Genomic DNA, 21,882 nt, shown 5'->3' with positions numbered 1-21,882 from the left:
CAACTCCAGGGGATGTGTTAATTAATTCTCCAGTGGTACTTGTTATAATTTGGATTTTTTTTCTTTGAGTTCTATAAGTATTTGTATTACAACTGTTCCTCCACTTTAATACTCAGCTACTTAGGGTTGATTTTTTTTTTCCACTTTACTAATGCACTGTTAGTCTATGAGTGAAAACCCCAATTTTAGAATCAACTCTGTCTCTTTTATGTGACATAGATAAATTCCCTGAACTTCAAGACCTACTGTTATAAAATACAGGGTGAGGAGTGTGGTCTGGATTATTTTTCAAGTCCTTGTTTTATTTATATCACCACCACCACCTCTGACTGCCTTACGAAGGAAGAAAAAAGAGAGAGAGATAATCTGTTATTGGACAAACACTGACACTGGCGCAGTTTTTGGAACAAAACAAAAAGCTGAACAACCAAACCCAGGGAAGGGTAAGAACCAGGGAAATGCTGAGGTCCTGGCAATAGGGTTGATATGATAGCTTCTGCTTTAATCACAGTTCATTTGGTTATTTATTTTCAGTTGAATAAATTGGCCTTAGTAAAGGTGAGTAAATGTGGCCAAAGAAGAATTTGCGGGAGCCATAAAACCATACTAATTCTTTCTTGATAATTTATAATTATGTACTTCTGTTTTGTACCACTTTCCCACCATATATATATATATATATATATATATATATATATATATATATATGTAATTAAAAAGAAGCTCTGGGAAAAAAATTAATCATTGGAAAAATCTTTTATTTACTAGTATTTAATTTACATTTAGTTTCCCAACATTATCTAAATTGTGATAGGTGAGCCTTTTTGGTCCTTCAAATATAAGATTTGGAGTCAGGATTTCTAGGTTTTAATCTGTTCTGAAGAAACTTGCAGTGCAGACTCAAGACAGACATATGAAACATTGGGTCTTCTTGGTGACTGAGTTGCTCAGATTGGATCCTTGTAATCATGGCATCCCATCCATGACATTTTCTTTCAGCATGTCGTGTGTAACTATTGGAACTTGTGTTTCTGGTACTTAGATGTACATGTGGGAAAACCATACTTCTTGCATGCTTTAGTCTCACTTTTACTTGGCCAAGGATGCCCACATAAGGACATAATGTAGGTCTCTAGGGTTCCTCCTGCTTGCCAGTGTCAGGACCAGTACCAACAGAGCTTGCTTAGCATGGACAGAAGACAACTAATTCAGACAACTCAAGGTTTTTCTATTAAATTGAATAGATTAAATCAGCCAGGCAGTTCTCCTCTTTGAGTAATTTAACCTTTCACAGACAGTGAACGTGAATTTCTCACTTGCTTTCTCATTGAATATTACTATCTCCAAGTTAGTTAAGAAAATCCTCCTTGGGTGGTGCAGATGGCAATTTAAAAATCTAACTCTCTCTTTTCTTATTTTGAAATTTCAACCCCACATATTTGTTTGATTTTACAACACTCTTCTCCCTTCTCTCCATACTCTAAAATTGGGTTGTAACTATTTTTTAAAAGCAAATGAAATATAATTCATTTTGTTTGGAGATGATTTTGAGAATTCTGCTGAAGACATCAAAGCCTATCACTGATGAAAGAAAGGTTAGAAAATGTCTCTTCCAGAGACTTGACATCATGCACTAGCCCTCCCCACCCCCAATACTGTGAATCAGAACAAGCCTACTGTCCACAGATATATTGGTGATAAGTTTGTGTGAAGTTAGATGTGTGATTCTTTTTGTGTGAAATGGGGAAATAGCCTACTGGCTCCCCTTTCTCAAGCCTTTCTCTGTTCCACACCTCCCACAGAAAGCTACCCAACACATACCCATTTACCTCTAATGATGTGTGAAGAAAGTGCCTGAAGCACTAGTTCTCTGGTCTCTATTTCTACATTCCCACTAGTTATAGCTGGTTAAATGTTTGGGGAATAAAAGAGCTTTAAGTCAAAAGTCCTGGCTTCAATCCTTAATTCTGACTCTTACAGCTATGTGATCTTAATAATTTTATCTCTTCACTTTTAATCTCACCAGCTTTTAATTTTCCTTCAGAATTCTCAAAGTAATTCAGAGAATGGTGCATATGTCATATATTTGTTAAAAGGATCTATAATAATAAAAGCATAATATGCTAATTAAACCGGACAACCTTCCGGAGGAAGCTGGGGCTACAAGTTAAGCCCGGGTCCCGGGTGACAGAGGGAAGCCAGTGCTGGCAGCCAGAGGAAGGAAGGCCTACTCTTGCACAAATTTCGTGCATTGGGCCTCTAGTTAAAATATAAGCCCTAAATAAATGGAAATTATCATGAGGCTCCTTGTTATTATTTTTTATTTTCTTTGGGCAGGTTTCTGAAAAGCAACAAGCAGCCAAAAATGCTGTTTGGATTGACTGTGGAATCCATGCCAGAGAATGGATCTCTCCTGCTTTCTGCTTGTGGTTCATAGGCTATGTAAGTACATTATACACATTCTCTTAAACGCAAATCAATAAATGTGATACATCACATTAAAAAAAAACCTGAAAGATAATAATCACATGATCATATTAACAGACACAGAGAAAGCATTTGACAAAATCCCGTACCCATTTTTTATTTTTAGAAAGAGAGTAGATTCAGACCCTTGCTTTGCATCACTTTGTATATTTCATTCCATTCCCTTCTGGCCTGGTCCATACGAAACTGTTTGACATTGAAACGGGGACTCAGAACTGTTGGACATTGAAACTGAGACTCAAACATTTTTTGTTATTATATGTTTATTTCTAGTCTGCAGAGGCAAGATTTTTTAAAGGAAAGAAATGGGGAAAAAATAGATACAGAGGCAAAGAAGCATTGAACAGACTGTCAAACTACAGTGGGAAGGCAGGGGAGGTTGCGGGGTGGGGGGCTGTAAGAGATCAACCGAAGGACTTGTATGCATGCATATAAGCATAACCAATGGATTCAAGACACTGGGGGGGGGGGGGCAGGTAAAGGCATGTACTGAGGGGTAGGGGAGGCCGGGGGAAGGTCAATGGGGGGGAAAAAAGGAGACATATGTACTACTATTTGTAATACTTCAAACAATAAATAAATAAATAAATAAATAAATAAATAAATAAATAAATCACAGATTAAAGTTAAAAAAAAAAAAAAGGAAGAAAGAGAGTAGAATAGAAGGAAAGACAGAGAGAAACATTGATGTGAGAGAAACACATCAATTAGTTGCCTCCTGCATGCCCCTGACCAGGGCCTGGGCTAGAGAGGAGCCTGCAACCAAGGTACATGCCCTTGACCGGAATCAAAGCTGGGACCCTTTGGCATGCAGGCTAAAGCTCCATCTATTGAGCCATAATGGCTAGGCCAGCACCCATTTTTTATAAAAACTCTCAGCAAAGGGGGCCGGGGGGTAAAGGGAGCATACCTTAACATAAAAAAGTTGTATATGACAAACCTACAACCCATCATACTCAATGGGTGAACATTAAAACCATTTTCCCTAAGAATAGGAACAAGACAGAAATTTCCCTTTTACCACTCCTGTTCAGCATAGTACTGGAAGTCTTAGCCACAGTGACCACATTTTCTAGTTTACCTCAAGAATACAGTGCGGGGGGCGGGGGGTGGGGGGGGAAGAATACAGTGGGGGATTTGCTTTATGTTTACAATCCAGAGTCAGATCAGTACAACCAAAGGAGCCGTCAGTCTAGAGCAGTCTTCCCAGCTCTAGCCCCTGTAGCTTTTAGAAATGCTGAATTCAGTTTTAAGAAGCACTGAAACTCAAGACTCAACACTATTGTATTATAATCTTCTAATGTGCTGAGAGACTAAATATTGATTATTCCCACCACAAAAAATAAATGGTATGTGATGTGATAGAACTTATATGCACATATGCATTGCCCATAGACATAGATAATAGGGTGGTGAAGGCCTGGGGCAGGGTGGGAACTTGGTAGAGGGGGGCAATGAGGGAAAAGGGGAGACATCTGTAACACTCTCAACAATAAAGATAATTTTTTTAAAAAGAAGGCCATGTGACAATGGAGGCAGAGATTGTAGTGATGTAGCTATGAGCCAAGTAATGCCAAACAACCACCTGAAACTAGGAGAGAGTCATGGAACAGATTCTCCCTCAGAAGCTCAAGAAGGAACCAATTCTGCTGACACCTTGATTTTGGACCTCTGGCCTACAAAATTGTGAGAGAATAAATTTTAAGCCAAAGAGAGAGATAGAGAGAGAGGCAGACAAAGAAACCTACTGTGCCGCATATATTAAAACTTCAACAAACATTGTAGAAATTAAAATGATAAATGCTTTATTACTTTAAAATAAATGAGGTCTCTAATCTTTTTCTGATAATGAACTGCTATGTTAATACTGAAACATGACTTCAACATAAATTTACAAATTTAGTGCATAAAAATGTAGTTTACCAGTTGCTCAACTCTTGAAAAGATCGCTTCTTTTATTTTATAAAATTTGCTTCCTTCTCATTAAGCTTTCATTTCTGACCCATAGTAGATTTAAAAAAAACTTGTACTTTAGCTTTCCTTTCTCCCATATTTCATAAGTGGTTGTCCATTGCAAAAAATGTTTAACATGACTCATGATTGTTTTAGCAGAATATGAAAATAATATTTTAAATATTTAAAAAGAGAAAATGGTAAAGCTTTTTCTATAGCTAAGGTAGGATCTGAGACATTTTCTTTTGTTGATAATAAAAAAATATTTTAAAAACATCTTTTGAGTTGTTTTTGAGTAAAGTTTAAAGCAACAAATAATTGTAAACTAATCCACAAATTAAAATATAGCAATGTTGTCACTACTTCATTGTAATAGTGTGTTTATACCCAAGCTTAATCCTAGAAGCAATGGTTTAACCAGGTGAAATTTGTCTTTGTGGTTATCCTGCCTTTATATTTGGTTATTTTGGGGGTGCACTTCTCATCATCAGAATGAGGATGTCATTGGATCATGTTGGAAAATGTTACCCTAAGGTAGGTGTGGGGTCTAAAGCAAATGAGCAGTGTCAGATAATGCCTATTAGGAAACTCATAGCCAGTACTTATGAAAGGCTACCACTGATTTTAAAGCCAAATGATCTGATGCTTGGAAAACATACTGCTACTACAGCAAAAATTTAGCTCCAAAAGTTACAAAAGTTACAAAGACAATGTAGAAAATATCACTTCAGTAGTCCTACCTGGACATAAGACAAAGTTAAAGCTCTGATTGATATGGGTTATTGAAAAAAAAACTATATCTAGGTTTTTGCTTCCTTAAATCTTTGTAGTGGGCTTTATGGATTTAATAAATAATTCTTTTTGTTGCTCAAAGGAAATTTTATAAAATGTATGGTTCTGTTTTCTGCCTCCATTAAATAGGAAGACCATTTGTCTCATTTCCAAGGAGTTTACCACCATTGGCAGCTAAGTATACTAAGTATCCTAGTTTTTTTAGGAATTGATACTCTTCTTAAAAGTTAAATTTGTAAATCTAAACATGCTAAATGATTTTTTAAAAGGGAGTGGGGGACACATAAAAGAAACAAACTAGCCTGACTGGTGTGGCTCAATGGTTGAGCTTCGACCCATGAACCAGGAGGTCATGGTTTGATTCCAGGTCAGGGCACATGCCCGAGTTGCTGGCTCCATCCTCAGTAGAGGGCATGCAGGAGGCAGCCAATAGATGATTCTCTCTCATCATTGATGTTTCTATTTCTCTCTCCATCTCCCTTCCTCTTTGAAATCAACAAAAACTATTTTTTAAAAAGGAAAAAGAAACAGACTAAGTTTAGAAGAACTTAAAAGAGCTATTATTTAACACACTCGGTTTTATTTGTAGGTAACTCAATTATCTGGGGAAGAAAATCTGTTTACCAATCTTCTGAGGCATGTGGATTTCTATGTTATGCCAGTAGTTAATGTGGATGGTTATGACTATACTTGGAAAACGGTAGGTGAAGGCAAAGAAAAAACTTGCCCCCATTGGGGATACATGATACACTGGATTAATTATTTATAAAATCCTGGATCTTGGCACAATGGTTTCATTATGAAAAAAATAATAATTCTCATTACGGAAAAGATCAACCTTATGTGAGTGGAAATAATTTTATAGTTCACTCCTATGTACCTGTCAGCTTCAGAAATAATCACCTTAAGCCAATCTATTTTCATCTATATACTCAACCTTTTTCTGCCTTACCCATATTATTTTAAAGCAGATCTCAGACATCATATCATTTCATCAACAAATATTTCAGTATGCATCTCTTAAAAAGCTCTTTAAAACATAACCACGGTACAAATATATCTAAAAATTAAAAATAATTACTTAAAATAAAAGATTCAATCAATATTTAAATTTCCAATTACATATAACTTCTAAATAAGTTTCTTTGATTCAGGATCCAAATAAGGCTAATATGCTATGATTGATTTATATGTCTTCTAATTCTATTGTAATCCATAAATGGTCATGCTCTCACTCTTCCTTGCAATATATTCATTGAACAAAAAAGTTTCCCATTGTCTGAATTTGCTTGTTGCATTTTGCCATGTTGCAATTTAACCTATTCCTCTGTCCCCTGTATTTTCTAAAAATTGCTGTTTGGATTCTGTGAGCTTAATCAGATTTAGAATTAACTATTTTGGCAAGACTACTTCATTGTGATAGTGTGTTCTCAGATCAGGATGTGTATAATATCTAGTTGTGACTCTTTTTGAGATATTAGTTACCACTGATGCTCAATGCCATTTATAGATCCATTTATTCTTATTAGGAATCCTTTAAACAGAATTTTTTATTTGTAAAATCATAAATTGCAAGACTTAGAACAGAATTAATTGAACTTTTATTCTAACGATATGTGAATTTAAACCTTAGTACACTTTAACTCAATCACGAGCATGAGTATCCTGATCAATCTCATCTCTATTGGAAACCATTATCAATAATTTTTCTAACCTGTACGTATCATGATTCATGTAAAATTACTCAAACACTATGAAGTACATTCTTTTCTAATTTAATGAGGGGCACATAAAACATAACTGAGCATATATCAGTTAAGAGAAACCTACTTGAGTAGCACATGTAAACACCATAGGGAATGAGAAAAGTGCAGGGATTAGAAACATATGGGATTACACAGGAATAATTTCATGTTGGAGGTCATTTGTGCAGAAGAGATCAGAATGGAGATTGATGAAAAAATCATCTCAAGTAAGAGGAATACTATGAATAAAAGTTTTCAGGTGGGGGTGGGCAAATCCTAAACTAAGTAAATGAGAAATACCTAGCATAGCACGTAATAGTAATTTAATGTTCAATAACTGATCACATCTAGATGTTGATATTATAATAAATGTATGCCTTCACCAGAATCACAGTGGAATTTAACCAACCTTTAGATGTTTCTGCTTTTCAGCTGTCCTTTGTGTCTGAACTCTGCCAACTAGTAGTCCCTGCAGTTCAAGAACCTAATTTCTCCACAGAAAGTGTTGCTACCAAACCACAGGCCAGGCTTTGGAAGTAGAATGACAGGCTTGGTAGAAGGGTTGGTGAGAATAGGGCATAAGAGTGCCACATCACCCCAACCTTAGAAGTAAAGGCTGTGCAACTATTTACATGATCAAATTTTCTAGTTTACCTCAAGAATACAGTGGGGGATTTGCTTTACGTTTACAAACCAGAGTCAGATCAGTACAACCAAAGGAGCCGTAGGCTACCGAAGTCTTTCCAGCTCTAGTTCCTGTACCTTTTATAAAATGTTGAATTTAGTTTTAAAAAGCACTGAAATGCAAGACTCAACAGTATTCTATCTAATAAAAGAGAAACATGCAAATTGACCATACTTCCACTATGCCCGCAAGCCACGCCCACAAGCCAATCAGGAGCAAGTATGCAAATTAACCCAACAAATATGGTGGCGGCCAGAGAGCTGGAGAGAGCAGGAGGCTTGGGTTGTCCCTGGCGATGGAGGAAGCCAAGCTTTCCGCCCGCCCTGGCCTTCCCTGGCCTCCACACAAGGCTACAAAGTTTCAATTATAGAAGATAAATAAATCCCAGATACCAGGGCCTCCGCTTGGGTCACCGGGGGCATGGCCGGTCTGCAAACTACCACAGGCCCCTCGCTCAGGCCGCCCCAAACCCCAAGGGAACCCCCACCCTGATCCGGGACACCCTTCAGGGCAAACCAGCCGGTCCCCACCAGTGCACCAGGCCTCTATCCTACCTAATAAAAGAGTAATATGCAGATTGACCATCACTCGAACACACAAGATGGCTGCCCCCATGTGGTCAAAGATGGCTGCCCCCATGTAGACACAAGATGGCCACCACAAGATGGCCAGCAGGGGAGGGCAGTTGGGAGGGACCAGGCCTGCAAGGGAGGGCAGTTGGGGGTGATCAAGCCTGCAGGGGAGGGCAGTTAGGGGTGACCAGGCCAACAGAGGAGGGAAGTTGGGGGCGACCAGGCCTGCAGGGGAGGGCAGTTGAGGGGGACCAGGCCTGGAGGGGAGGGCAGTTGGGGGGGACCAGGCCTGCAGGGGAGGGCAGTTAGGGGTGACCATGCTGGCAGGGGAGGGCAGTTAGGGGCAATCAGGCTGACAGGGGAGCAGTTAGGCATCAATCAGGCTGGCAGGGGAGTGGTTAGGGCAGCCGTGGGCAAACTACGGCCCGTGGGCCGGATCCAGCCCGTTCGGCTGTTCTATCCGGCCCACGGAGCCAAAAGAGCGGAGGGTTCTCTTGCTCTCCACTCTGCTCCTTTACTTTGAATTTATATCACACAAACACTCCATCCATGCTTTTGTTCCAGCCCTCCGGTCCAGTTTAAGAACCCTATGTGGCCCTCGAGTCAAAAAGTTTGCCCACCCTTGGTTTAGGGGGTGATCAGGCTGGCAGGCAGAAGCAGTTAGGGGCAATCAGGAAGGCAGGCAGGCAAGCAGTTGGGAGCCAGTAGTCCTGGATTGTGAGAGAGATGTCCGACATCCCTCAAGGGGTCCCCGATTGGAGAGGGTGCAGATGGGCTGAGGGACACTCCCCCCTCCCCCCGTGCATGAATTTCGTGCACCAGGCCTCTAGTTGTATTATAATATTCAAACTTGCTGAGAGACTAAATATTGATTATTCCCACCACAAAAAAAGAAATGACATGTGGTGGTAATCATACTATAATCTATAAATGTATCAAATCAACATGTTGTACACCTTGAATTTATGCAATGTAAGATGTCAAATATATTTCAATTAAAAACAAGAAACTTATTACTCATAGTTTTAATTTGATTTGGAACACAAAGTTATTTTACTTTTCTTAGAAGGAACTCAACAATGAATAAAATTACTTTAAAGGAATAAGACCAAACAAAAAGGCCAATAAGCAGTCTAGCAAAACTAAGTGACAATATTAATTCTCTATGTCAAAATTAATTAATCAAATATTATTATTTTGTTCAGTTTAAACTAAAGTAGTTTGAGTTAATGTGATTGAGACCTGGATAGAAACAGGAGCTGTGCAAAAAGAATGCCGTGAAGAAAGGGACAGGATGAAGTGATGGGATTGCAGGAGAGACATATAGCCTGGCCACTTAGGCATTAAAAGGCATGTCTTGCCCGGCCAGCGTGTCGCAGTGGTTGAGCATGGACCTATGAATCAGGAGGTTATGGTTTGATTCCCACAACGCAGGCACATACCCAGGTTTCGGGCTCAATTCCCAGTGTTGGATATGCAGGAGATAGCCAATCAATGATTCTCTCTCATTATTGATGTTTCTATCTCTCTCTCCTCACTTCCTCTCTGAAATCAATAAAAATATATATTTTTTGAAAAGTCATGTATTTCCTTAAACCACAAACATGGCCACACTGGTTATCTGTATCTTGTTTACTTAGAATCGAATGTGGAGAAAGAACCGTTCTGTTCATGAAAACAATCGTTGCACTGGAACAGATCTGAACAGGAACTTTGCATCCAAACACTGGTGTGGTAGGTTGTTTGTTTCATTTTGGGTAATGTTTCTTCATTAAAAAGGTGATATTCATAAAGAAAAGTGCATTAATTCAAATATAGTGGGTCTTTCTGAATCAGCAAATAATTTAAATAAATATTTTAGTTAAGGGTAGTGCTGTGAATATTAACTAGAGTCAGCAAATTACCTTAACCTCTCCTTCTTGCTGTTTCCTCATCTGTAAAAGAAGGAAGTTAGACCAGTTCTTTAAGTCCCATCTAGCTTCAATTTTTTAATATCCTATTTTTCTAGAATAATAAGGAAGTGAATATTAAATTTCCTGCTTTAATAAACAAATAATTTCATCCCTAGGATAGCAGAGACCAGGGTCAGGTGGGTATCTCTTCTTTTTAATTGCATAGTTAAATGTTTACCTCTATGGTGTTTGAAAGCATTTTCTTTTGTGTTAACTATTCACTTTCTTAGCATGTTCTTACTTTCATGAATATTATAAAAATAAACTTATGTCTAGCACAGGGGAGTTTATCATTCCCTGATTTGAATGATTTAAGGAACTCAATGAATATTGATTTAGGTATTCAAGAACATTGTCTGCTCTCAGGGAAGTAGGTGTTAGTTCACCCTCCAGACTCCTATTATATTTCATAGCCACTACATTTAAGAAACAGTTACAAAATAAAGCTATACAGATAGATGTCAGAGGAATGGTAGCATGAGAGATCCCCTTGGCCTCTCCCCCTGAAATTATAACAAGTTAACCAACTATAACTCAACGAAGAATTCCCTGCTCAATACAGAGGCACACCTGAGAGATTCGCGCATTGAAACATCTAAAGGTGGGCAACGAGGAATAAATGGGGATATGAGCAGGGAGGAAAGCACTGATGGCCCACAGATGCAGCCCTGCAGCCGGACTACAAGGCTGGACCTGGAAAGATGAGGAAAACAGCAGTATCAGGCACTTTCTTCGGCCAGGAGGAACAAAGAGCTGTAGGGGGCAGTTCAGCAGGACAAGCAGTGAGTGGAGGGGACAGTGACTGAGGCAGCAGATGCCTGACAGAGCATGGGGCTCTGCCATGTGGCTCTCCACTGTCAGGCTAGATAGTGCTGTTTCAGACAAAGAAACAGAACCACAGAACACTACCACCACTTGAACTCTCAAAATTCACCTCCTGTTGCCCTTGGAGTCAGGTCGAGGAGCATATTATCTGTAAACCAAGAGCTATTGCAGTAGAACCGCTATTTCCCTCTGTGACTGATCCCCACATGGGGTGCTTGGGGTGGGACCCAATGGAGGTCAGGGGTCACCATTAAGGTAGGGGCAAAATAAACCCCGCCCACACACAGCACAGCTGAACTGTCTTATGGAAGCCCTGAAGGTCAAAACTGGAAGACCGCAGAGGTAAAAAAAATCTTGCAATTCAGCGCCATCTACTGGAAAAATCATAGAAAGACCTGTTCAGAGGAAGCTGCTATCAGCCATTAATATTCCTAAATAATAAGAGCCTGATATGCTAAGTGTCTGGTTGGCCAGTCGGCCCTTCAACCAATCAATGTGTAATATGCTAATGATATGCTAAGACTGCTCAAGAGCTCTCTATGACGTGCACTGACCACCAGGGGTCTACAGTGGACCAGTCACTTGACATGCACTGACCTCCAGGGGGCATATGCTTAACTGATAGGTTAGCTTGCTGCTGGGGTCCAGCCAATCGAGACTGAGCGAAATGGGCCAGACACGCCCTGGAGCCCTCCTGTGGTCTCTCCCCAGCTGGCCAATCTCCCGTGTCCCTCCCCAACCCCAATCATGCTCCGGTGGGGTCCCTCAGCCTGGCCTGCACCCTCACGCAATCCAGGACCCCTCAGGGGATGTCGGAGAGCTGGTTTCGGCCCGATCCCACAGGCTAGGCCAAGGGACCCCACTGGTGCACAAATTCATGCACCAGGCCTCTAGCAGACAGATATAAATGTCTAGGCAAAGGAGAACAGCAAATACCATGAATAACCATGGTAACAAGTGTGAGTAGCAAAAAAATGAAAAATCTCCAGAAAATAGGCTGGAACACATGGAAATGTGATATAAATGATGGAGATTTCAACATTGCCGTTCTGAAAATACTCAACGAGATGCAAGAAAATACAGACAAGCAATTCAATGCACTCAGAAAACAAATCAGTGGACAAAATGATTATTTTACCAAAGAGATTGAAACTTTAAAAAAGAACCAATCAGAAATCTTCGAAATGAAGCATGCAATCAAGGAGATTAAGAGTGAACTACTGATCCCTAGCTGGTTTTGCTCAGTGGATAGAGCATTGGCCTGCAGACTGAAGGGCCTGGGTTTGATTCCCGTCAAGGGCACATGCCTGGGTTGTAAGCTTGATCTCAGTAGGGGGCATGCAGGAGGCAGCCAATCACTGATTCTGTCTCATCATTGATGTTTCAATCTCTCTCCCTCTCCCTTTCTCTCTGAAATCAATATATATATATATATATATATATATATATATATATATATATATATATATTAAAGAGTGAACTACTGAGCATAGAAAACAGAGGCAATCAGATGGAGGAAAGAATTAGGGATAATGAAGATAGAAATGGCACAAGGGAGAGAGTATAAAGGAAAATGAAAGATCTCTACAAGAACTATCTGACTCCATCAGAAAAAGCAATTGTAGAAGTATAGGAATTCTGGAAGAGAAAGAGAGGGAGCAGGGAACAGAGAATCTACTCAAACAAATAGTGGATGAGAACTCCCCAAACCTATGGAATGAATTAAATCTCAGTATCCAAGAAGCAAACAGAACACCTAGTTACCTCAATCTAAAGAGACCCTCTTCAAGGCACTTTGTATTAAAACTGTCAAAAATTAATGACAAAGAAAAAAATTCTCAAAGCAGGAAATGACCTACAAAGGGAAACCCATCAGAATTTTATCTAATTTCTCAGCAGAAACACTATAAGCCACTATAAGAGAGTGGAACCAAATATTCAGACATCAAAAAGAGATGAATTACCAGCCATGAGTAATATACCCAGAAAAATTATCCTTTAAATATGAAGGAGTAATAAAGTCACTCCAAGACATACAGAAGCTGAGGGATTTTATCATCAGAAAATCTCCATTGCAGGAAATACTCAAGGGGGTTATTCTACCTCAAACAGAGAAAATAAGGTCACACCACTACAAATAAGATCACCAAAGGGCCGCAGGGAGAGCGCTGGCCGCTCAGTGCGGCCCCTCAGCGGCACCGGGGTTGCTGAGCTGCGGGAGCCCTGGCTGCTGCTGACAGCTGACACATCCCTGTCCGTGAGTGAAGAGTCGCCGGCCCGGGAGGGAAGAGCCCATGGAGGCAGTGGAAAGCCCGGGCCCCAGCTGGTGCTGGCTGTGCCACTCCTCACCATGCAGTTCGTGTGCGCAGCCCCGTGAGGGATGTTTCTTCAGCGTGTTAAAGAAAGTCCATTTTATAGGGTGAAATTGCATTTAAGAGGGGAGAACCAAGATGGCAGCATACGTAAACACCTATACTTGCTGCCTCTCACAACCACATCAAAATTACAACTAAAAGGCAAAACAGCTACCACCCAGAACCGCAGGAAAGCTGGCTGAGTGGAAGTTCCACAACTAGAGAGGTGAAGAAAGCACATTGAGACTGGTAAGAGGTATGGAGGCACGGAAAGTGCTGGCACCTGGATGTGCTGCTCTTTTAATCGGGAGGGAGATACAAGCTCCCACTTGCTTTGAAGCCCAGTTCTGGGCGAGACTCTGGGGGACTCAGACACATACGGGAGAAACTGGATTGTCTGGCGTCAGGACAGGAATGCTAGGGCGGCTTTCTCTCAGAGGTGCTCACAGCGATCATTGTTCCTGCACGGGGCCTCTCCAGTGCAGGGCTGACTGGCAGCCATTGCTGTTTGCTCTGCCCTGGTGATTCCCTGAGACCCTGCCTCACTCAATTTACAACCCCACCCAAGCTGTGCGCATCGGCTTTTGCATATGAATGGCCTGTCCTTTCTCCATCTAAAACCTGTCAAACTGCAGCTGGGTTACAAAGTCCCAGAGCTTCCAAAAGAAGGCCCAAGGCCCGGCAGCAGCAGCCGGCCTTGCTTCACAGCTGGGCCTCATCTAGGCACTTCCAAACCCCATACAAAGAGGAGGAATCTGCAGATGTTTCTGTAGCTCTTACTGGGCAGCCCCAGACAGTGCTGACCTTGCACCTCCTTGGAGATCCAAGAGCCAGTGTACTCCATGGTCAGTGTAAGACCATGCCGGATTATAACTCTTCACATACATAAGAGACACACTCAGGGGGCAGACTCAGTGAGCACCAAAGCCCCACTGAAGCAAGTCCTGCCCCATAAGAGTGTCTCCAGCACAACAGATCTTCCAGTGTAGACATAGCTGGTCCTCACAGCCAATTGGCCTGGAGGTAAATTCCTCCCAGTGATACCAACAGCAATCAAGGGTGAACTACAACAAGACTGTGCAAACAGCCCACAAAGGGGTGCACCAAGAGTGTCTACCTCAGGTGATTGGGGAGGCTGAGCCACTGGGCCCTATAGGACACCTACCACACAAGGCCACTCTATCAACTCAAGGAGACTTAGCAGCTACCCAGTACATAGAAACAAACACAGGAAAGCAGCCAAAATGCGGAGACAAAGAAAGAAGTCACAAATGAAAGAAATGGATGAAAGCAAAATACTGGATATAGAGTTCAAAACCACGGTTATAAGGTTACTCAAGAATCTTCTAGAAACCTCCAAGAAATTTAGTGAGACCTTCAAGGATATGGAAAAGGACCAATCAGAAATTAAGCATACACTGACTGAATAAAGAATAATATACAGAGATTCAACAGCAGACTAGAGGATCCCAAGAACCAAGTCAAAGATTTGAAATATGAAGAAGCAAAAAACATCCAACCGGAAAAGAAAAAAGAAAAAAGAATCCAAAAATATGAAGATAGTGTAAGGAGCCTCTGGAACAACTTCAAGCATACCAACATCCGAATTATGGGGATGCCAGAAAAAGAGAGAGAGCAAGATATTAAAAACATATTGAAGAAATAATGACAGAAAACTTCCCCTACCTGGTGAAAGAAATAGACTTTCAAGTCCTTGAGAACCCCAAACAAGAGGAATCCAAAGAGGACCACACCAAGACACATCATAATTAAAATGCCAAGAGCAAAAGACAAAGAGAGAATCTTAAAAGCAGCAAGAGAAAAACAGTTACCTACAAGGGAGTACCCATATGACTGTCAGCTGATTTCTCAACAGAAACTATGCAGGCCAGAAGGGAGTGGCAAGAAATATTCAAAGTGATGAATAGCAAGAACCTACAACCAAGATTACTCTACCCACCAAAGCTATCATTTAGAATTGAAGGTCAGATAAAGAGCTTCATAGACAAGAAAAAGCTAAAGGAGTTCATCAGCACCAAACCAGTATTATATGAAATGCTGAAGGGTATTCTCTGAGAAGAGGAAGAAGAAGAAAAAGGTAAAGATAAAAAAATTATGAACAACGAAGTGACAACAAATACATATCTATCAACAAGTGAATCTAAAAATCAAATAAATAAAAAACCTGATGAACAGAACAAACTGGTGTAGAATCAGGGGCATGGAAAGGGAGCAGACTGACAATTCTCGGGGGAAAGGGGTTGAGAGAAGAGATTGGACAAAGAGCAGACTGACAATTCTCCGGGGGAAGGGAGTGTTGGGGGTGCGGGAAGAGATTGGACAAAGAGCTTACACCTATGGAGAAGGTCAGTGGGGATGGGGAGGAAGGCCTGGAGTGGAGTGGGAACCGGGTGGCGGGGAGCTAAGGGGGGAAAAAGAGGAACATCTGTAATAATCTGAACAATAAAGATTAAAAAGGAAAAAAAAAGATCACCAAAATACTTACAGCATAAACAGGGATAATTTGTGACAACAAAAACATAAAAGGGGTGTGGGTAAAGATCTGAACTAGTAAAGGAAGATGAAGATCAGACTCACTCAAAAGAAAAAAAACACCTATGGTGTATATTTAAGTTTATTATTTATAAACCTAATGGTAACCACAAAGAAAAATCTCCAAACCAGTACACATAGCTTAAAAAAAGAAGAAACAGAGGAAATAAATATGAAACACCACCAAGCAAAAACAACATATAGAAACATAAAGGAAAAGGACCAATGGAGGTACAGAGCTACCAGAAAACAAAAGATAAAATGGCTATAGGAAATCCTCATACATCAATAATTACTCTAAATGTAAATGGTCTGTGTGCAACCAATAAAGAGGAACAGAATAACCATGTGGATCAAAAACAAAATCCAACCATGTGCTGCCTGCAAGAGACACATCTAAGCTGCAAAGACAAAGGTAGATTAAAGCTAAAAGGATGGAAAATGATTCTACAAGCAAATAACATCCACAAAAAAAGCAAGTGTAATCATACTTATATCTGACAAAATAGATTTCAAGATAACAATAGACAAATATGGACACTTTATAATGATAAAGGGAACTCTACATCAAGAAAACATAACACTTCTTAATATATATGCACTCAACCAGGGAGCAATGAAATATATAAAACAACTACTCCAGAACTAAAGTAAGAAACAGATCAAAACACAATCATAGTTGGAGACCTTAATACTCTCTTGATAGCTCTAGACAGATCAACCAAACAAAATCAATAAAGAAATATCGGTCTTAAATGAAACACTAGACCAAATGGGCATAATTGACATTTACAGAAACTTTCATCCTGAACATCAGATTATACATTCTTCTCCAGTGCACGTGGATAGACCATATGGTAGGTCACAAAATTAACATCAACAAATGCAAGAAAATTGAAATTATACTAACCACGATGCCTTGAAATTAGAAATCAACTGCAATAAGGAAGTAAAAAAAAAAAATCCGTAGAGATTAAACAATATACTACTAAAAAATGACTGGGTCGGAGAAGAAATAAAAAATGAGATCAAAAGATATAGAGAGACAAATGAGAATGACAATACAACACATCAAAACTTCTGGAATGCAGTGAAAGCAGTTTATATAATTATAGGCCTATCTCAAGAAACAAGAGAAATCCCAAGTAAACAACCTAATATCATATGTTAAAGAACTAGAGAAAGAAGAATAAAAGCAACCCAAAGTCAGAAGAAGTTAAGAAATAATAAAAATTAGAGCAGAATTCAATGAAATAGAAAATAAAAAGACTATATAAATTAATAAGACAAAGAGCTGTTTCTTTGAAATGATGAATAAAATTGACAAACCCCTGGCTAGACTCACTAAGGCCATGGTCAGCAAACTGCGGCTCGCGAGCCACATGTGGCTCTTTGGCCCCTTGAGTGTGGCTCTTCCACAAAACACCATGGCCTGGGTGAGTCTATTTTGAAGAAGTGGCATTAGAAGAAGTCTAAGTTTAAAAAATTTGGCTCTCAAAAGAAATTTCAATCGTTGTACTGTTGATATTTGGCTCTGTTGACTAGTGAGTTTGCCGACCACTGCACTAAGGAATAAAGGTAAAAGACCCTTATAAACAAAATCAGAAATGACAGAGGAGATATCACCACAGACATCATAGATATACAAAGGATCATACTAAAATATTATGAAAGACTATGTTAGCAATATCAATAACCTAGAAGAAATGGGTAAGTTCCTAGAATTATATCATCTGCCTAGTCTAAATTATGAAGAATTGGAAAATATAAATAGACTGATCAGCAGTGAGGAAATTGAAACAACCATCAAAACCTCCCCAAAAAACAAAAGTCTAGGACCAGATGGCTTCACTAGTAAATTCTACCAAACATTCAATGAGAATTTAAAACCCATCCTTCTCAAAGTCTTCAAAAAAATTGAAGAAGAGTCATCCTTCCTAACACATTTTATGAGGCCAATATAACCCTAATACCAAAACCTTGCAAACATAACACAAAAAAAGAAAACTACAGACCAATATCTCTGATTTATACAGATGCAAAATCCTAAACAAAATACTGCAAATCAAATATAATAGCACATAAAAAAATACATCACGATCAACTGGGTTCATTCCAGGGTCACAAGGATGGTTCAACATATGCAAATAGATTAATGTAATACACCACATTAACAAATGAAAGGATAACCATATGATCTGATAAATAGATGCAGAAAAAGCATTTGATAAGGTACAAAATTCATTTATAATTAAAACACTCAATTCTATAGGAATACTAAGGAGAAAATAAACAAATGGGACTACATGAAAATAAAAAGTTTCTGCACAGCAAAAGAAACCATCAACAAAATGAAAAGGGAGCCCACTGTCTGGGATAACATATTTGACAATATTACGTCTGATAAATGGCTAATATCAAAATATATAAGGAACTCATACAACTTAACAGAAGGAAGACAAATAATCCCACTAAAAAATGGGCAAAGGACCTAAATAGAAACTTCTCCAGATAAGACATACAGATGGCCAAGAAACATATGAAAAAATGCTCAAAGTCACTGATCATCAGAGAGATGCAAATTAAAATGACAATGAGGTATCACCTCACACATGTCAGATGGCTACCATCAACAAATCAACAAATGACAAGAGCTGGCGAGTATGTGGAGAAAAGGGAACCCTAGTACACTGCAGGTGGGGATGCAGATTCATGCAGCTATTATGGAAAACAGTATGGAGTTTCCTCAAAAAATTAAATATGGAACTGCCATTTGACCCAGAGATCCCACTTCTAGGAATACATCCTAAGAAATCCAAAACACCAATCAGAAAGAATGTATGCACCCCTATATTCATAGCAGCACAATTTACAATAACTACTATCTGGAAACAGCCCAAATGCCCACAGTAGATGAGTGGATAAAAAAGCTGTGGTACATTTATACCATGGAATACTATGCAGCCATAAAAAAGAAGATTCATAACCTTTGAGACAGCATGGAGGGACCTGTAGAGTATAGTGCTAAGTGAAATAAGTCAGTCAGAGAAAGACAAGTATCACATAATCTCACTCATACGTGAAACCTCAGTAACAAAATAAACTGATGAACAGAGTAGATCCAGAGACGTGAAAGCATGGAACAGAGTGTGGAATCCCAGAGGGAAGGTGGGGAAGAGTGAGTGGGTGGAATGTAATCAACCAAGGACCTTGTATGCATATATGCATGGCCCATGGACACAGACAATGGGATGGTGGGGACCTGGGTTGGGGGGCAGGGGTGGGCTGGATAGGGTCAATGGTGGGGGGGGGGGGAATGGGACATATGTAATACTTTCAATAATAAAGAATTCTCTTTTTAAAAAAATAGAAGAAATATATATTAAAAAAATAGGAATAGAAGGAAAGTACCTCAACATAATAAAGGGCATATATGAACCCTCAGCTAATATCATACTCAATGGTGAAAAACTGAAAGCTTTTCCTCTAAGATCAGGAACAAGACAAGGATGTCCTCTCTCACCACCCTTATTCAACATAGTGCTGGATGTCCTAGCCAGAGCAATAAGGCAAGAGAAAGAAATAAAAGGCGTCCAAATAGGGAAGGAAGAAGTAAAACTGTCACTTTTTGTGGATGACATAATTCTGTATATAGAAAACTCTAAAGACTCCACCAAAAAAAAAAAAAAAAAAAAAAAAACTATTAGAAACAATAAACAAATACAGTCAAGTTGAAGGATACCAAATCAATGTGCAAAAAGCCATTGCCTTCCTGTATACTGACAACAAAACTTCAGAAAAAGAAATAAACAAACAAACAATTCCTTTTGTAATTGCAACCAAATGAATAAAATACCTAGGAATAAACTTAACAAAGACTGTGAAAGATCTATATACTGAAAATTACAAAGCATTATTAAAAGGGATTGAAAAAACACCACAAAACGGAAAAATATCCTGCGTTCATGAATTGAAAGAATCAGCATAGTTAAAATTGCCATATTGCCCAAAGCAATATACAGATTTAAGGCACTCCCTTTCAAAATCCCAATGTCATTTTTTAAAGATAGAACAAGAAATCATCAGATTTGTATGGAACCACAAAAGACCCCAAATAGCCAAAGCAATCCTGAGGAAAAAGAACAAAGCTGGAGGTATCACACTACCTGACTTCAAATTATATTACAGAGCTATGGTAATCAAAACAGTATGGTATTAGCAGAGAAACAGACACACAGATCAATGGAACAGAATAGAGAGCCCAGCTATAAAATCACATATATGTGGACAGATAATTTTTGAAAAAGAGGCCAGAAACACACAATGGAGTAAACATAGTCTCTTCAATAAATTGTTCTGAGAAAACTGGAAAGCCACATGCAAACAAATGAAAATGGATTACAATTTGTCCCTATATACAAAAATTAATTCAAAATGGGTCAAAGACCTGAAACAATAAGTTACATAGAAGAAAATATACGTACTAAACTTATGTACCTTGGTCATGGAGAACATTTTATGAACTTGACCCCGAAGGCAAGGGAGAAAGGGCAAAAATAAATGAATGGGACCATATCAAACTAAAAAGCTTCTGCACAGCAAAAGAAACTGACAACAAAACAAAGAGGCAGCTAACCAGATGAGAGATGATATTTGCAAACAGTAGCTCTGGCAAAGGTTTAATTTCCAAAATTTATAAAGAACTCATAAAACTCAACACCAAACAATCCAATCAAAAAGTAGGCAGAGGACCTCAAAATATACTTCTCCCAAGAAGACATACAAACAGCCAATAGATATATGAAAATATGTTCAACTTCACTAACAATTATGGAAATGCAAATCAAAACTATAATGTGATACCACCTCATACCTATTAGAGTGGCCATTATCAATAAGACAAACAATAACAAGTGTTGGAGAGGTTGTGGGAAAAAAGGAACCTTCATTCACTGCTATTGAGAATATAGACTGGAACAGCCACTATGGAAAGCAGTCTGGTGATTCCTCCAAAAATTCAGAATAGAGCTACCATACTACCCAGAAGTCCCTCTCCTGAATACATACAAAAAAAAACAACCCTCAAAATCATGTATTCACAAAGATATATGCACTCCTATGTTCATTGCAGCACTATTCATGGTGGCCAAGACATGGAAACAAATAAAGTGTCCTGCGATAGAGGACTAGATAAAGAAGATGTGGTATATATACACAATGGAATACTACTCAGACATAAGAAAGAATAAAATACTGCCATTTGTGACAACATCGATGAACCTTGAGAATATCATGCTAAGTGAAATAAGTCAGTAAGAAAAAACTAAGGACCATATGATTTCATTCATATGTGGAATATAAACCTGAAACTCATGAACACGAACAACAGTGTGGTGGCTGCTAGAGGAAAGGGGGTGGGAGGAGAAGAGGGTCCTAATATATGGTGACAGAAGATTTGACTGTGGGTGGTGGGTACATGGTGCAATATACAGATCTTGTAACATAGAAACCCACACCTAAGACCTATATGTACATGTTTGACCAATGTCTCCCCAATCCATTTAATTTTTTTAAAATTACACTGAACAATAAGCTTGGATCAACTATATTTTGGGAAGTGGGCACACGTGGATCCTTGGAGACTACAAGAGAACAAAACTATTGTAACCGCAGAAACACTCTCTTTTTCTTACTCCTTTGTCCTACACAATCCTATGATAATGATCTTACATTTTTCTTTAAATTTGTGCTTTTGAACATTTCATCATTATCCCAAGGCACATAGGAAAACCCCAAAACAGAATACTTACCTTATTTGCTTATTTCCTTCCCCCTCCAGGTTAGAAACTCCATGAGGGTAAGGATCATTATCCACGACCTAGTCCAGTCCCTGAAACATGGAGGGTTCTCCAAAAACCTTAATTCAATGATCATGTAAATGGATTTAGTTGTTCTAAGAGAGCT

The 21,882-nt window shown here is 39.2% G+C and overlaps 1 protein-coding gene across 3 annotated transcripts in view; it reads left to right on the top strand.

Annotated features, from left to right (window-relative positions):
- Positions 1-21,882, top strand: part of CPB2 (carboxypeptidase B2) — a 68,440-nt gene that overhangs the window by 33,355 nt on the left and 13,203 nt on the right. For 2 of the 3 annotated variants that reach the window (XM_080662521.1, XM_080662522.1), the window contains exons 6-8: positions 2,338-2,442; positions 5,822-5,932; positions 9,875-9,968. In XM_080662521.1, the coding sequence (XP_080518647.1) occupies positions 2,338-2,442; positions 5,822-5,932; positions 9,875-9,968 (310 nt within the window). The remainder of the gene's footprint in view (positions 1-2,337; positions 2,443-5,821; positions 5,933-9,874; positions 9,969-21,882) is intronic. The other variant, XM_080662523.1, reaches the window with a different exon arrangement.

The sequence above is a fragment of the Plecotus auritus genome (assembly GCF_963455305.1).
Source record: "Plecotus auritus genome assembly, chromosome: 3".
Taxonomy (NCBI): domain Eukaryota; kingdom Metazoa; phylum Chordata; class Mammalia; order Chiroptera; family Vespertilionidae; genus Plecotus; species Plecotus auritus.
This window is presented reverse-complemented; position numbering and strand designations above follow the sequence as displayed.